At 39.5% G+C, this 18230-nt stretch overlaps 1 protein-coding gene across 2 annotated transcripts in view; it reads left to right on the top strand.

The window, feature by feature from the left end:
• LOC120514493 (torsin-1A-interacting protein 2-like) overlaps positions 1-18230 on the top strand; it is a 32674-nt gene that overhangs the window by 2479 nt on the left and 11965 nt on the right. For both annotated transcript variants that reach the window (XM_039734894.1, XM_039734895.1), the window contains exons 2-4: positions 12352-12411; positions 14454-14597; positions 17254-17346. In XM_039734894.1, the coding sequence (XP_039590828.1) occupies positions 12352-12411; positions 14454-14597; positions 17254-17346 (297 nt within the window). The remainder of the gene's footprint in view (positions 1-12351; positions 12412-14453; positions 14598-17253; positions 17347-18230) is intronic.

An 18230-nucleotide genomic window follows, 5' to 3' on the forward strand; every position in this document is an offset into this window, starting at 1 on the left:
GATTCACAAAGAGTGGACTGCAGCTGGAGTCAGTGCTTCAAGAACCACCACACACAGACGTATGCAAGACATGGGTTTCAGCTGTCGCATTCCTTGTGTCAAGCCACTCTTGAACAAGAGATAGCGTCAGAAGCGTCTCGACTGGACTGCTGCTGAGTGGTCCAAAGTTATGTTCTCTGATGAAAGTAAATTTTGCATTTCCTTTGGAAATCAAGGTCCCAGAGTCTAGAGGAAGAGAGAGAGGCACAGAATCCACGTTGCTTGAGGTCCAGTGTAAAGTTTCCACAGTCAGTGATGGTTTGGGGTGCCATGTCATCTGCTGGTGTTGGTCCATTGTGTTTTCTGAGGTCCAAGGTCAACGCAGCCGTCTACCAGGAAGTTTTAGAGCACTTCATGCTTCCTGCTGCTGATGAACTTTATGGAGATGCAGATTTCATTTTCCAACAGGACCTGGCACCTGCACAAAGTGCCAAAGCTACCAGTACCTGGTTTAAGGACCATGGTATCCCTGTTCTTGATTGGCCAGCAAACTCGCCTGACCTTAACCCCATAGAAAATCTATGGGGTATTGTGAAGAGGAAGATGCAATACACCAGACCCAACAATTCAGAAGAGCTGAAGGCCACTATCAGAGCAACATGGGCTCTCATAACACCTGAGCAGTGCCACAGACTGATCGACTCCATGCCACGCCGCATTGCTGCAGTAATCCAGGCCAAAGGAGCCCCAACTAAATATTGAGTGCTGTACATGCTCATACTTTTCATGTTCATACCTTTCAGTTGGCCAACATTTCTAAAAATCTTTTTTTTGCATTGGTCTTAATTGATATTCTAATTTTCTGAGATACTGAATTTGGGACTTTCATTAGTTGTCAGTTATAATCATCAAAATTAAAAGAAATAAACATTTGAAATACATCAGTCTGTGTGTAATGAATGAATCTAATATACAAGTTTCACTTTTTGAATGGAATTACTGAAATAAATTAACTTTGTCATGATATTCTAATTTTATGACCGGCACCTGTATTCTTTCTTTAATCTTTTATTGAATTTATTAAAAGCATATAACATGCCTTACAATCAAGTCAAACTTCACAAAACTAAATTCAAATCAATCCATGAGAAAGAGAGGAAGGCCAACAGCCAGAGCAAAACTACTGAGACTAGTAAAGTGAGAAAGGAGTCTTTTCTCCCAATATAAATGCTTATTCTAAAACTAGGGGTCCAAACCCCCTGGTGCCTTTGGCGCCCAACCCCCAGTTGCAGCCAGAGTATTAGTAAAATCTGTAAATGTACCAAAGAAATATTATTTATTGGAGTTAAAATCACGGATATCTATAAATATGTAAAAGAAAAGTTAATCACTGGTCTACAAAAAAATATTTTTTGTTTGCTTCTGGGAACTTCAGAGCATCTCTTTATTAAGTTTTTTTACACTGATTTCATATATGAAATTGGAATTAAGCTAGCACATCAGGTTTTTGAAATACACATCATTGATGTTTTGACACTTTTAAATATTAATATATCATCATGATATCTAGAGTTTGGACTATGTCCCATCAAAATTGTTTTGATGTGTTTATTCTGAAATCAAACCAGAAGATGATACCAGAGACACGTTAAAGCATATTTATGTCAATTTACCTCAATATAAAAGTGAGGTCAGAGTGCCTAAAATTGTTGGAGGCGCTCGCTTTTGCGCTTGTACTGCACATCCGTCTCTCTTTGCAAGAACCAACAGTAGTCACCCATCAATCATGCTTGGAGTGAATTTTTTTTCCAATATCAGTTTTCCATCGCCTTTATATCTTGATGAAATCTTTCCCCATGCTCATCTCTGACATCGCTTAGATTTGGTGGAAAAAAGTCGAGCTGAGAATATAAAAAATGCATCTTCAGTGAATATAAAAAATGCATCTTCAGTGACATTCTGGCACCCGTAAGCTAATATACTTTCATCACATTCTCCACAAGCTCAATATAATTCTCTGCTCTGTGACTGTCAAGAAAAGTCTGGACAACCTGCATGAATGAGAGTGCTGATTCAGTTGGCTTCAGTTTCCATTTGAACTCATTTTCAAGCATCAGTTCACGTATTTCAGGGCCAACAAAAACACCTTCCTTAATTTTAGCTTCACTTTTCTCGAGACCAAACTTATTTGTTAAATGCTGAGACACATTGCCTTTACTGTCCAGTCACCCTAGTTGTCCAAGACCTGGAACATCATAACTAAAAAAGTGAGATGTGCTGGAGAAAACGGTTTTCAAATTTGGAGTCAGCAAGTGAAATTTGTTGATGAAAGAATCCCAGTAACAGAATGCTTGTTGACCAGTATTTATTATTTAATAGAGTAAAAATCATGAAATGAGAATAAAATATTTACTTTCTTACCGATTGGAGTATTCCTGTTAACCTGAGGTCCACTATGCTCGATGAGTATTTATAAGAGACTAAATAAACGATCCATTTGTTTTAAGTGACATTCTTATAGATAAAAAAACTTTTTTAAAAAAATCACGTGAAAACTAAAGTGGTATACAATGGGTCATCGTAACTCGACCTTCAGCTAACTAAATCATCTAAATGCAAACATTAGTTACTTTATTAATCCCAAGGGGAAATTCGCATACTCCAGCAGCAGCATACTGATAAAAAAATATTAAATTAAAGAGTGATAACAATAAAAGTATAACAGACAATAAGTTTGTATAATGTTAACGTTTACCCCCCCAAAGGGGGGGAACTGAAGAGTCGCATAGTGTGGGGGAGGAACGATCTCCTCAGTCTGTCACTGAAGCTGCTCCTCTGTCTGGAGATGATCCTGTTCAGTGGATGCAGTGGATTCTCCATGACTGACTGGAGCCTGCTCAGTGCCTGTCGCTCTGCCACAGATGTTAAACTGTCCAGCTCCGTGCCTACAATAGAGCCTACCTTCCTCACCAGTTTGTCCAGGCGTGAGGCATCCTTCTCCTTTATGCTGCCTCCCCAGCACACCACCACGTAGAAGAGGGCACTCACCACAACCGTCTGATAGAGCATCTGCAGCATCTTATTGCAGATGTTGAAGGATGCCAGCCTTCTAAGAAAGTATAATCGGTTTTGTCCTCTCATGCATAGAGCATCAGTAGTGGCAATCCAGACCAATTTATCATCCAGCTGCACTCCCAGGTATTTATAGGTCTCCACCCTCTGCACACAGTCACTTCTGATGATCACAGGGTCAATGATGGGCCTGGGCCTCCTAAAATCCACCAACAGTGCCTTGATGTTTCTGGTGTTCAGGTGTAATTGGTTTGAGTCACACCATTTAATAAAGTTCTTGATTAGGTTCCTATACTTGATGGACTGAAAGCCAGAAGTCTACGTGACCATCATCATCAAGTCCTTCCGTGAGAACCCTAAATACAAAGAGGACTGTTTGACTTATGTTAGGTAGATTGCCCAGAGGGCACTGGGCAGTCTCGTGGTCTGGAACCCCTACAGATTTTATTTTTTTCTCCAGCTTTGGAGTTTTTTTTGTTTTTTCTGTCCACCCTGGCCATCTGACCTTACTTATTCTATGTTAATTAATGTTGACTTATGTTTATTTTTTATTGTGTCTTCTATTTTTCTATTCATTTTGTAAAGCACTTTGAGCTACATTTTTTGTATGAATATGTGCTATATAAATAAATGTTGATTGATTGATTGATATTCCTCCTCCTGCCTACTCCTGATGCAGCCTACAATAGCAGTGTCGTCGGCAAACTTTTGCACGTGGCAGGACTCCGAGTTGTATTGGAAGTCCAAAGTATATAGGCTGAACAGGACCGAAGAAAATACAGTCCCCTGCGGCGCTCCGGTGTTGCTGACTACAATATCAGACCTGCAGATCCTGAGATGCACATATTGAGGTCTGTCTGGATGATAGTTCACGATCCATGCCACCAGGTATGAATCTCCTCCCATCTCTGTTAGCTTGTCTCTAAGGAGCAGAGGTTGGATGGTGTTGAAGGCGGTAGAGAAGTCCAGAAACATAATTCTTACAGCACCACTGCCTCTGTCCAAGTGGGAGAGGGATCGGTGTAGCATATAGATGATGTCAGAGCGACAGGTTGGAAGTCATTCAGCTCATTAGGATGTGATACCTTTGGGACTGGGGTGATGCAAGATGTTTTCCAAAGCCTCAGGACTCTCCCTGTTCCAGGATCAGGTTGAAGATGCTGTAGGGGACTCCCCAGCTCCAACGCACAGGCCTTCAACAGTCGTGGCGATACACCATCTGGACCCACTGCTTTGTTGACACAAAGTCTCCTCAGCTCTGTAATTTTGGGTGGGGATGTCTCTCCTATGCTGGTATCAGCAGAAGGATGGGTGGAGGGTGCAGTACTCCGAGATGAGAGTGGGTTAGGCTGGTCAAACCTATTAAAGAAGTTGTTCATTTATTTAATACTTTGTTCCTGTGAAAGAAAGTTTACTCGATCAAAAATAAAACCACGACTTTGTTGGTATTAAAAACACAACTCTCTTTATATTTTAGGATATAATTTAAAAATGGAGTAAGAATCTGAAAATCTAACAACATCATATTAAAGTTTGATAAATTCTGACAACAACAACAACAACAACATATTATATATATAGCACATTTTCATACAAACAGTAGCTCAAAAGCTTTACATAATAAAGAATAGAAAAATAAAAGACACAATAAGAAAACAAAATAAATCAACATTAATTAACATCGAATAAGAGTAAGGTTCAATGGCCAGGGGGGACAGAAAAAATAAAAATAACTCCAGACGGCTGGAGAAAAAATAAAATCTGTAGGGATTCCAGACCATGAGACCGCCCAGTCCCCTCTGGGCATTCTACCTAACATAAATGAAACAGTCCTCTTTGGATTTAGGGTTCTCACGGAAGGGCTTGATGATGATGGTCACGTAGACTTCTGCCTTTAAATCCATCCATCATTGTTGGTGCATCATGATGCTTTGAGTAGGTGGTGGTGGCACAGGCCGCCACCACAAAGAAACCGGAAAAAGAAACAGAAGAGATAGTAGGAGTCAGTACGGATTTTAGAGCCACCATGAGTAGTTATTATAAGGAAATTGAACATACAGAGTATCAGGATTAAGTTAAATTAAATTGAAGTTATAGAAAGGCCATGTTAAAGTAATGTGTTTTCAGCAGTGTTTTAAACTGCTCTACTGTATTAGCCTGGCGAATTCCTATTGGCAGGCTATTCCAGATTTTAGGTGCATAGCAGCAGAAGGCCACCTCACCACTTCTTTTAAGCTTTGTTCTTGGAATTCTAAGGAGACACTCATTTGAGGATCTGAGGTTACGATTTGGAATATAATGTGTCCGACATTCCGATATATACGATGGGGCGAGATTATTTAAGGCTTTATAAACCATAAGCAGAATTTTAACGTCAATCCTGAATGACACAGGTAACCAGTGTAGTGACATTAAAACTGGAGTAATGTGTTCAGATTTTCTTTTCCTAGTTAGGATTCTAGCAGCTGCATTCTGCACTAGTTGCAAACGATTTATGTCTTTTTTGGGTAGTCCTGAGAGGAGTGCGTTACAGTAATCTAGTCGACTGAAAACAAACGCGTGAACTAATTTCTCAGCATCTTTCAGTGATATAAGAGGTCTAACTTTACTTATGTTTCTTAAGTGAAAAAATGCTGTCCTAATGATCTGATTAATATGCGATTTAAAATTCAGATTACAGTCAACAATTACCCCTAAGCTTTTTACCTCCGTCTTGACTTTTAATCCTAATGTATCCAGTTTATTTCTAATAGCCTCATTGTATCCATTATTGCTAATCACTAAGATTTCAGTTTTCTCTTTATTTAACTTGAGATGGCATCCTCCGCTCCCACTTTCTCCTGGTATGCGAAATGCAGAGGCTTGAGGGCATGGCTGACCTGTGGCCTCAGGTGGTGAGGCAGCAGCCGCTCCATGGTCTTCATCACGTGACGTCAGGGCGACAGGTCGGAAGTCATTCAGCTCATTAGGATGTGATACCTTTGGGACTGGGGTGATGCAAGATGTTTTCCAAAGCCTGAGGACTCTCCCCTGTTCCAGGATCAGGTTGAAGATGCGCTGTAGGGGACTCCCCAGCTCCAACGCACAGGCCTTCAACAGTCGTGGCGATACTCCATCTGGACCCGCTGCTTTGCTGGCACGAAGTCTCCTCAGCTCTGGAATTTTGGGTGGGGATGTCTCTCCTATGCTGGTATCAGCAGAAGGATGGGTGGAGGGTGCAGTACTCCGAGATGAGAGTGGGTTAGGCTGGTCAAACCTATTAAAGAAGTTGTTCATTTATTTAATACTTTGTTCCTGTGAAAGAAAGTTTACTCGATCAAAAATAAAAACCATGACTTTGTTGGTATTAAAAAACACAACTCTCTTGATATTTTAGGATATAATTTAAAAATGGAGTAAGAATCTGAAAATCTAACAACATCATATTAAAGTTTAATAAATTCTGAAAAGAATAATACCAAACATATATATATGTAGGTTTTAAAATAAGCCCAATTTAAAGTGTGACAAAAATGTGACATAAAAAGACATAAGGATTTTTTATATATATAGAGTAGATATTATTAATTAGGTCTTGCCAGGTTTTTAAAAAGTTTTGAACAGATCCTCTAAGTGAGAATTAGATTTTTTCCAATTTCAAGTAGTGTATAACATCAGTTACCCACTGACTTTAAAAGGTGGGTTAGGATTCTTCCAGTTGAGCAAGATAAGTCTACGTGTCAGTAGTGTAGTAAAGGCAATTACACTTTGTTTGTCCTTCTCCACTTTAAGCCCATAACACAGCTGTTAGAGGATCAGGAGGGATTGTGACACCAAGGCTATCAGAAAGCTATTTAAAGATTTTTGTTCAGAAAGAAGTTAATTTAGTACATGGCCAAAACATGTGGCCTAGTGAAGCTGGAGCTTGATTGCAACGTTTGCAGGTTGGATCTTGCCCTGGAAACATTTTGGACAATTTTAAGCAGGATAGATGTGTTGATAAAAGATTTTAAGTTGAATAATTGAATGTTTTGCATATACGAAGCTCGAGTGAATTCTGTGCATTGCTGCCTTCCACTCTTGTTTCTGAAATGTTGAGTAAGAGGTCCTTTTCCCACTGTGCTCTGGGATCTTTAAAAGAAAGCGACTTTAAAATGTTTCTACAGTGCATCTGGAAAGTATTCACAGCGCTTCACTTTTCCCACATTTTGTTATGTTACAGCCTTAAATTCATTTTTTTCCTCAGAATTCCACACACAACACCCCATAATGACAATGTGAAAAAGTTTACTTGAAGTTTTTGCAAATTTATTAAAAATAAAAAACTGAGAAATCACATGTACATAAAGTATTCACAGCCTTTGCTCAATACTTTGTCTATGCACCTTTGGCAGCAATTACAGCCTCAAGTCTTTTTGAATATGATGCCACAAGCTTGGCACACCTATCCTTGGCCAGTTTCACCCATTCCTCTTTACAGCACCTCTCAAGCTCCATCAGGTTGGATGGGAAGCATTGGTGCACAGCCATTTTAAGGTCTCTCCAGAGATGTTCAATTGGATTCAAGTCTGGGCTCTGGCAAGGCCACTCAAGGACATTCACAGAGTTGTCCTGAAGACACTCCTTTGATATCTTGGCTGTGTGCTTAGACTCGTTGTCCTGCTGAAAATTGAGCCATCACCCCAGTCTGAGGTCAAGAGCGCTCTGTAGCAAGTTTTCATCCAGGATGTCTCTGTACATTGCTGCAGTTATCTTTCCCCTTATCCTGACTAGTCTCCCAGTTCCTGCCGCTGAAAACCATCCCAACAGCATGATGCTGCCACCACCATGCTTCACTGTAGGAATGGTATTGGCCTGGTGATGAGCAGTGCCTGGTTTCCTCCAAACATGACGCCTGGCATTCACACCAAACAGTTCAATCTTTGTCTCATCAGACCAGAGAATTTTGTTTCTCATGGTCTGAGAGTCCTTCAGGTGCCTTTTGGCAAACTCCAGGCGGGGCTGCCATGTGCCTTTCACTAAGGAGTGGCTTCCGTCTGGCCACTCTACCATACAGGCCTGATTGCTGCAGAGATGGTTGTCCTTCTGGAAGGTTCTCCTCTCCCCACAGAGGACCTCTGGAGCTCTGACAGAGTGACTATCGGGTTCTTGGTCATCTCCCTGACTAAGGCCCTTCTCCCCCGATCGCTCAGTTTAGATGGCCAGCCAGCTCTAGGAAGAGTCCTGGTGGTTTTGAACTTCTTCCACTTACGGATGATGGAGGCCACTGTGCTCATTGGGACCTTCAAAGCAGCAGAAATTTTTCAGTAACCTTCCCCAGATTTGTACCTTGAGACAATCCTGTCTTTGAGGTCTACAGACAATTCCTTTGACTTCATGCTTCGTTTGTGCTCTGACATGACTTGTCAACTGTGGGACCTTATATAGACAGGTGTGTGCCTTTCCAAATCATGTCTGATCAGCTGAATTTTCCACAGGTGGACTCCAATTAAGCTGCAGAAACATCTCAAGGATGATCAGGGGAAACAGGATGCACCTGAGCTCAATTTTGAGCTTCATGGCAAAGGCTGTGAATATTTATGTACATGTGATTTCTCGAATTTTTTTATTTTTAATAAATTTGCAAAAATGGAATAAGGCTGTAACATAACAAAATGTGGAAAAAGTGATGCACTGTGAATACTTTCCGGATGCACTGTATATATTCTAGAAATGCTGTGAGTCCCTGATCAAATTTCTCTTCTGGAACAGAAATAGGACGGAGATGAGGAAAATTGGGCAGATTTTGTTTAGCAAAGTTTCTGATTTGGAGTTAGTACAAAAATTGTCTTGATGGGAGACTAAATTTGAAGTGTAATTGTTCATAGGATGCAAAGACATTATTTATACAGGTGACATATGACTTACTAACGGAGCCGCAGCTGCTCCTCCATCTCTCTGGGGGACGTGACACAGGCTCCTCAGAAACTGCTGCTCTGTCATCTTCGGCCTGGGGACACGGCAAGCGGTTGCTTGAGGGGGCGATTTCGCTGTTTGCTCAGTGTAGTGTCCCTCCGGTTGATGAATGGGGCAGTGGGAGCCGCACCCCATTTATTCTCGGTGGGCAGCTGGGAGCGTGGCAAGCAGTGACTTGTGGTCCATAGTCACCAGGGCCACAGCCTCCACTCGTGTGCAGAACGGAGGCTTGATGGGACAGTTTGCTGCCCGCCCACCACGCCGCTGCAGCTACTGCTCCTGACTGTACGGAGGCTGGATGGGGTGGAGGGGGGGCATTTCCCTGCCCGGCCACTGCACAGCCTTGCAGTGTCCCTTGAACGGCTGCCCCGTTCGTTCTCGGTGGGCGGCTGGTGATGCTGCAAGCGGTGACCCAGTTGTGGCTGAACGGAGGCCATTGAGGATGAATTGGGCGGTGGTAGACAGCATTGTAGTGTGCCTCGGGTGGCTGCCTGTTGAATGGGGGCAGTGGTGGGTGATTTACTACCCGCCTTTGGCTGCACCCTGTTTGTTCTCGGTGGGCAGACAATGCAGGCAGCACACTGTATGCAAGTGGAGGTGACTGTGTGGTGGGCGAATGGTGAATCGTCCCTCGCCGTCCCCATTCATTCTCAATAGACAGCCTGCTTGTACTGTTATGCACATAGCAGGAAGTTGTCTCTCGTTCAGTACATCAGACGTTTTGACGACAGGTGCCTTCCTGCTGTGATAGAATGTACAGTGCTGTGCAGAAGAGCTCATCTTAACCTTTTGTCTTCACCCTTCAAGAATGTCTTTGAAACACAAATCTTATACAAGTGCTGGTGATACAGTAAAGATGAGAAAAACCATCACCATGGAAAAATAAAGTAGAAATAATAAAAAGGTCAGAGAGAGGTGAAACTCCATCATTCATTGGCAGAGCACTTGGTTGCAGTCAGTCAACAATAGCTTTTCTGCCTCACTCCGCACTGTCTAGTGCAATGCGGCTGCAGAGAGCTTAAACAACTTAAAAACATAAAAAACGACAACGGGTGAGCAAGCTATCTTGAAGGCTTTTACTGGACGTACTTCGTTGTAAACTGAAATATATACAAAAGAAACATACAGGCATTTACATGTGTACGATTAAAGACAATAAACAATGATTTACAAAGCAATACATAGCAGACAGTGTACATTTAACAATAAAGCTTTAAAAGGCACTTACAAGGCGAGTGATTTCTACGGATGGATCAAGACAAAGAGAAGTGCGTAGACAGAGGTTCAAATTGCTGCGTACCACAACTAACCAGACACAGGGGTTTATATACCCTAAGTATACGTTTTGGACGTGACCGAAACAAGAGATAAAGGGGTGCCTACGTGAGACACATGGGGGTGTATTGTATGCAAATGTTTATTATGAGACCTACGTGCTTTACGTGAGTTTCATAGACTTTTATAGTACCACTGTGAGTGTGGGATGTGACTGACTAGTGTTTTAATAAATGACAAGATGAAGGGGGAGCACAGTTCAACAAATAACAGTCTCAACTAACAAGATGTGGGGCAGAACAATAGCATTTATTAAAATAATGTACCTGTTCCGACTCGCATACAAATTCAACTTAAGAACAAACCTACAGTCCCTATCTCATAAGTAACCTGGGGACCTGCCTGTATAAAAATCTCTAAATGATTTAATCCCATTAATTTTCCAAACATTAAAAACTGTGTAAGTTTTGAGAAGGTGTTAAAAGGTGTTTATCATGTAGAGGTGCCACACATAAAATATTCCCTTAGCTTAAAGTGCTTCCTACATTGGTTCCATATTCTGAGTGAATGAAGGACAATTGGGTTGTTAGTATATTGACGATAACTTGTATTTACTGGGGTACAAAGCAAGGAATATAAAGAAGTACTGCGGGATTTCATTTCTATTTAAGACCAAGCTACTGTGTGTTCACCTATTTGTGTCAATATCTAGGTTTTTATAGCTTGTTTGTTTGCCAACCAGTAATAAAATGAAAACTAGGTAGAGCCATGCCGCCTTCTTATTTAGCTTGTTGCAGGGTTGCCTTTTGAATGAGTGGGTTTTTCAAATTACAAATAAATGAAGTTATGATTAAATCTAATTTCTTAAAAAAGAGGAGAAAAATGAAGATTGCAAAGAAGGCGAGAAGTGTGGTGGGCAGAAATATACCTGTGGAGCAGAAGGGAGAGCAATGAAATTAGAAGGGTAACCCCTGTCATGAAAGTGCTGCAACAGTTAGGCTTAAAGTGGACAAAAGTCTGAACAACAATTTGAGTTCTGTACGTAGTACGAAAAAACCTGAGAAATGGTGAGAAGGAAAAAAGTAGCAGGGCTGGAAATTAAAGAGAGGAATTCATCACACTGAGATTCACTATGTAGCTGTTTTTTGAAAGTGGTATATTCTAGGACAATATTTAATGATAGATATACAGTATATGGTGAAGCAGACAATAAGTATAACTTTAGTGAAGGCTGAGTTTTTCATTCATCTGTAAGTATCCAGTAGAATAATTTTCCTTCTGAAAATTTTATGATAACCACAATTTTTTGCTAACTGAGGAAGATGATTGAAAGGAAGAAAGGAGATAATGTCTTGTCAGGGAAGGGTTATGTTAGAATTTAACAAAGACTGATAAGGGGATTTGAGGGTGAGTGCTGGACAAGAAACTAGAGAAGAGTTGACATCAGGAATATTAGTAATGGAGGAGCTCTGCCTACAGATTATGAGTGCTTTTAATTCCTTGTTGAGAGGCAGCAGTGCTACCATTATGTCACCTTTCCGGCCTAGTCAAGAAATATAATTCCACTAGCATGTCTTCGGCTGGTCCTGAGTCTTCTTTCGTTGTCTGATATACCACCTTGGGGGCATCATAACTACAGTACAACACCAAATGACTTCAGTTGGTTCAACAAGTCAACCCCGTTCAATATGTTGATGCTACAACCCTTATAAGCGAAGTGGAATGAAAGTGAGGATGATGATGAACAAAATATATCCTATTTGTTTTTGTATTTGTTTCTAAGTAGTTTTGTTTGTAGAACTACATTTGCTGCACCTGTTGGAAATACCGCTAAAAATAAAATGAATACAAATTTTATATTTCTAAAGTTTTCTACAAGAATTTGTTCGGTAATTTGTTGATGGGGCAATGTTTTTCTGTTATAGTTGCAATAAAATACTTATGTGACAATTTCTTTTAGTATTGCATAAACTTAATTTGAGAAGAGAATTGTGAGTACATTAGAAAGATACACTAAGAACTGTGCATTGTTTTGTTGATATTATTAAAATGTTTTTCCCCACTATATGTCAAATATTCACTTCTTTACAGAATTAAAGAGAGAAGATGCCACAAAGAGCAAGGAAACAAATGTTGAAAGAAGAAAAACAGGCAAGCATTTATTATTTTTTCTCTTCTCATGGAAATGTACAATTATTCAAAGGCAGGGAACAAATAAAGTAGATCAAGTTTGGTGTGTTGGAGATCATTCAGTGCATTCAGGCTGACCTACATTGGGATATAAAAAAATATGTTATTCAAACATAGATTTGGGGCAGCATGAAGTACTTACGGTTGTACATGATCACTGAATGAAACTTTTATCAAAGTTTGTATGTTTCCTGTAATATTGTGTTCTTCCTGAAGAATGCATACAATATTCACCATTCCAGGAAACAATCTGGTGCAACATGTTACCCTAAAAGTACAGAAAAATACAGAATGTCAGCTTTCATTTCTGGGTATTTCCACACAAATACTTTAGACAAAACAGTGATGTTGTAGTGATGGTCTGATCGATTGACCAACAATTCAAATTGATTGATTTCCCCTACAAAAGTGTTGATTGAGGATCAGTAAATTGGCCATTCACAAAAAGTGATTGTCTCATCATCTGTTTTTCTAAGCTTTATGATAACTTTAGTTGTGGTGCTCCTGTGAGGTATTATGATAGTTGAGCTACAGCATGCTTTTTTTTTTTTTTTTGGAAACATCATATCTTATACATAACACATAATATCTCGTACTGTGCATACAGTATATGAATGAATATGATATGAATTAGATAAAATTACATTAACAAATGAACAAAGTGCATTTCAGGGTTAATTAATTATACTGTACATCTGACTTTACAAGGGTTTGGGTGTAATGTTTCAATGGGAAGTGTTCAGATCAGTACAAGTTTTTATAATTATTACACCCTCGTTCTGTTAATGCAAACCATGTGTAGTCATAGTGTCAGTCGATGCTTTAATGAAGCATGTTGTAGTGTTATTAACTCAATCGTTATTGTATTAGCCAACATCATACAATTCTACAGTATGTGAAGGACAGTAACATTGGTCAGCCCTTGAGGGAACACAAGCCAATCAGTGGACGCATGTATGTATGTCAAGTTAAGGGCTTCTTTTGAAGAGGGGAGTAGGCCAAGAAAGCCCTCAGTGAGAAGGTGCAAATTGTACACACAGAATGCATATGAGCCAGGATTAGAATCCAGGAATCTGGGGAGATGAGACAGCAGATCTAGCCATATCTGAGAGATGTTCAGGCAGCGCTGGCGGCTTTAAATTGGTTCAATATGTGTGTATTGAAAGTGATGTGCTTGCGCTCTGCCCAGGGTTGGGTCATCTACTTTACTCAGTGCTGCTGAGAAAGACCCGTAACCCCAACACACACACTGTGTTGGCTGCAGAAAATTGACAAATGTCCTGGATGTGTCAGTGTGTTCGTGACGTGTGTAATATATAATTGCATATGGAGAGTACCTCTTTTAAGGTATACTTTAAGCATCCCCTGGATACGGAATAAAGTCATTTGTAATTTGTAATGATCTAGATTTCTGATAAGTTAAGCAGTTCTCAACACTGTAGTGTCCTACCCACCTGTCCATTTCCTGAAGCTTCTGCATGAGAGCGCTTTAACTGCATCAAAAATTAAGTCAAGAGTCAACCCTGGATGGGACACCAGCTCATCGGAAGGCATGAACACCCAAAAAAATCTCAGTTTTAATTTTGACTATTACGTTTAATGGTAAGGTTAGAAATTACAAGCATCTTTTACAGTGAATACTAAAACCATTTGATTTTTAAAGAATGATTTTGGAATTTTAATTCCCATGGCTCTGTTTATGATTTCTAAGAGGTATGGGGCATAATGACATCTGTTATTCACTAATCTACTTCTTTTTAGAGCTCTATAAATAAAAAAATAAGAATGAAGAGTGTAAATGGAGACTTTTTTTTGTATCAAATACTATATATAGTCTAAAAGGTTTAATATGAGAAACAAACAGAAACATAGAAGTCAAATGTAACACCTGGTTACATGCAGCAATTATATTGTATACTAAACATTTCAGCCACTTCTTGAAATTAACTAGACCTCATCTACAATGTGCTGTTTGCCTGATGTTGGTGTATTTTTTGTTTTAGATCCCAACTATTTGCAGAAGCGTTTACCACAGGTGAAAAAGTATCAGAAAGACAGTGAAGATAGTTCATGCAGTTTGGAGGAGGACTCTGAAGAGGATTCAAATGAATTTGCTAAGGGTGATGCTCATTGTAATCGAATGACAGGTAAAAGACAATCAAAACTTTTAAAATAATGTGACTGGGTAAACAAAATGATCCAAATAACTTGAGATTTGAGGTCTTTGTGTTTACAGTATGATTACATTAGTTTTTGAATACTGTACCCATCTATACAGTGTAAGGATTACTTAATAAATTAATGAAGACAATAGATTTCCTATCTAAAAAGTACTATACATTGTAGCACAAGCACTTTGAGCTACATTTTTTTGTATGAAAATGTGCTATATAAATAAATGCTGTTGTTGTTGTAGTGTTCTCACATGTTTCTCTATAAAGGAAGAAAGCATGGACAAAGAACAATTTTTAAAACTTATTTACCGGTATTTAAGCTAATCCTTGGGGTTCACCGACAAAAGCGATAATTCCTGATGGACAAATGACAAACCTGCTAACTGGTTTTCGACAAATGCACCACGACAAAATCGCGAGAGAGGCCAAGACAGTGGGACGCCTTTGCTGCAATTCTTCCTACATATGCAGGGCGTGATCTTAAGGACTATCTGCGTGCCGTGCTGATGGCATGCCGCGTCTCATAATGTTGACTTCTAAAATAACATTATTATATATGCTTTAAACTAGTAATTCATATTTAAGGAAACTTTCGCGATTTTGTTGGGGCGATTTTGACGGCGCGTTTTAATCGGCGCTATTTTGTCGGCGGCGCAAATGTTGGGTCACAAATCCTTGGTAGTGTATTGGCACAGTGGTTAGTGGTGCAGCCTTATAACTAACTACACAGTCTTGGGTTAAAATGCTTGCCCAAACAATAGAGACTATATTCTTTTGCTATGTCTGCATGGATTCTCTCAAGGTTATTGGTTTCGTTTTATGTTTCAAAAATAAACAAGTTAGTCTGACTCAGATTTGGCACTGCATATTTAATTGATCAGCAGGGGTGGACAATTGGTAATTGCGTAGGGTAGTCTGCTGGGCTACCACCTTTGCGGTACACTTTCTGGTAGCCCAGCTTTACATATGGGGTGGAGGGTTACTTGCAACATTTTACAGCAACATTTAATTGTAAAGTTTTGTTGTACATAAATGCATAGCGCTCTTCTACCACAAAAACACAATTGGTACTGTATCTTGAAAGAGAGTATTTTAGCAAATAGATGATTTTTAAAGTATTATGTCATTCTGATGTAATGTCTTTATCCAGTTCACACAAAAATATGCATTCACAAATGAGATTAGGAGATACTGCATTAATACTGTATTTTCAACTTTTGTTTTCAGACCTAATTTAGGCCCCACCAATTAGTTTCTCTGTGATAAGCATTATCAGTTTGAGTTTCAGGGTTATTCTAAGGTGCTATATGTCCTTTACAGTGTCTCCCACCTTTGGTTGACCATAGCCAGTGATCTGTATATACAGATGCATTAAAATTTGTCACTCTTGGAGAATTGTGCTATTAAAAATGAGGTTTAGGCCTGAAAAAGCACATTCACAGTCTGCACTTATTGGGCTAATAGAAGGGAGCATTTTTACAAACCTTTAGTATACCTGTTAGGAGCTCAGAGTACATCTCTGACTGTTGCTATTTTGCAGAATATCCTCCATATCGTAAGTTTATAGTTTAAGTTCTTTCAGTATTTGAAAAGTTGTATGATTTTTGTTATTATCATAAAGCAGCTTGTAGTTATGACTATTTTTACTTGAAACAGGTATTGAAGAAGTAGTGGAATGGCTTGTCTTTGTTATAGATTTAAAAAAAAAAAGTATGCATTAAGAGGATAGGATACGATTAGTTTTTGGCCTTCTTGCCCTCACTGCCCCAGTTGCTTTACAGCTATAGGTTCATTATATTGTTCATTAGTGTGTGTGTGTGTGTGTGTGTGTGCATGCAGATCTATTAATCAAAAGTGGTGAAGAGAGGGCAAGTACAGTATTTTCATGAATGGGTGAAATACATAATGAAAGGTTGCGTTTCAAATATTTGTGCAAGTTTTCATGTTGCTTCTTATTCAGCCCTTTGTTCATCATTCTAGCACCAACATTACCAGCCTCTCCGTGAAATTCACCATTAGGGTACACAGTGGTGCACTCTCATAATAGTTTAGTTAGGAAAACTTTTGTGCATAGCACGCAGTTAAAACCTGCTGTGCGTCGCCACTTCTGATGTCATTTTTACTGTGTTCCCCTAACAATCAGTGCTGACGTGCCAACACTAAAGTTAAGATCATACATGGAAAAATTAGGTCTTATGCTTTTAATAATTCGTTTTTGATTAGGGAGATACTGCATGGGCTAAAGATCCGAAAGATCTGGTAGTCCGCCAGGCTTTGTAAATCTGTAATTTGGTTGCCTAGAATTAGAAACTGGTATCCCTGGCATTCAGACTACCAGTTTGTCTACTCCGATCTGGTTTGTATTTCATGGCCAAAATACAGTCTTGTGATTGTTTTAAAATTTTCACAATTTTCCCCTCTATCCAAAAGATCTAATTTTGGCTTGACAGGTGACTGTAAGATGGTAAGGTGTTTGTAATGAGTGCATTTATATGCTCTAAGTAACCATACAACATGTTTTTCCATCTTATTATTTACTTACAAAATTTCTTTAAAATTCACTTATTATAGATAGTAGTTATAGATGAGAATTAATGTGAGGTATTTTTCCACAATTTTATCTTTTAAGGTCTTCAGGAACGGGAAACTAAAAGCAGAAGAAGAAATCCAAATAAAGAATATAATCAAGAAAAAGAAGTTCCACAGACCATTATAAAACAAGGTATTTGTTTGAGCTAACTTTCTAACATTAACCTAAACCTTTTCTGTTCTAACTGATATGCACTGTCTATTGTGTAAAAACTGTAGATGTGTTTAACTTAGGCTTCTTCTTTACACTCATCTGTCAATGTTGTATTCTAGTTATTGTTTGGGAAGGTGGTATCTGTCTGGGCATCACACGGTGCCAGAGAGCATCAGATGAGAAGGCAGTCCACAGCTGGGCACTCATGTAAAAGCCCACACTAAAGGCTCTGTCACATTACATGACTTTCCCAGCAATTTTCAGTCGCAGACTTCATTTATGTAATATTAATGAGTCTGAGGCAGTTGCATGATACCCGGGTGACCACTAGTTGTGTGGTCTGACATACCCAGTGACTTGGCTAAACAGGTTTTGTTCTGTCTTAGGTCGTAGGGGCGGACTGTGTTTGCGATAATAGATAACCATTGACTGCTAAGCCAGAAGTGCAGTGCAAATAATTTAGCTACAAAGAATAAGGAATGCAGTTGTTTCAGACCTCGCAAACAGAAGACAGACTCCTTTATCTGATGTGTCATGTTTTATGTAAAATGACAGAAAGTGGGGGGAACGGGGTTGAGGTTGTGGCTGAACTTGTAGTACATGTAAAACATTTGTACAGCACCAGCTGTCTGACAACAAGTTATTGGCTTTCAGAAAAAAGGGAGATACATGGAAATGTGAAACGGCTGTAAAGCTGTCCCGGAGCCTTATAATTTCACATGCTCTGCTAATGCTAGTAGTGTAACCTGACATCCTCAGGTGACAAGATCGGGGTTTCCAGAGTGTTGGGAGGAATAACGTGTAGCTACTGATGAGCAATATTCTTCACTAACTTTCTCAGTATATTAAAGTGTATGGATATT

The sequence above is a fragment of the Polypterus senegalus genome, chromosome 14 (assembly GCF_016835505.1).
Source record: "Polypterus senegalus isolate Bchr_013 chromosome 14, ASM1683550v1, whole genome shotgun sequence".
Classification (NCBI taxonomy): domain Eukaryota; kingdom Metazoa; phylum Chordata; class Cladistia; order Polypteriformes; family Polypteridae; genus Polypterus; species Polypterus senegalus.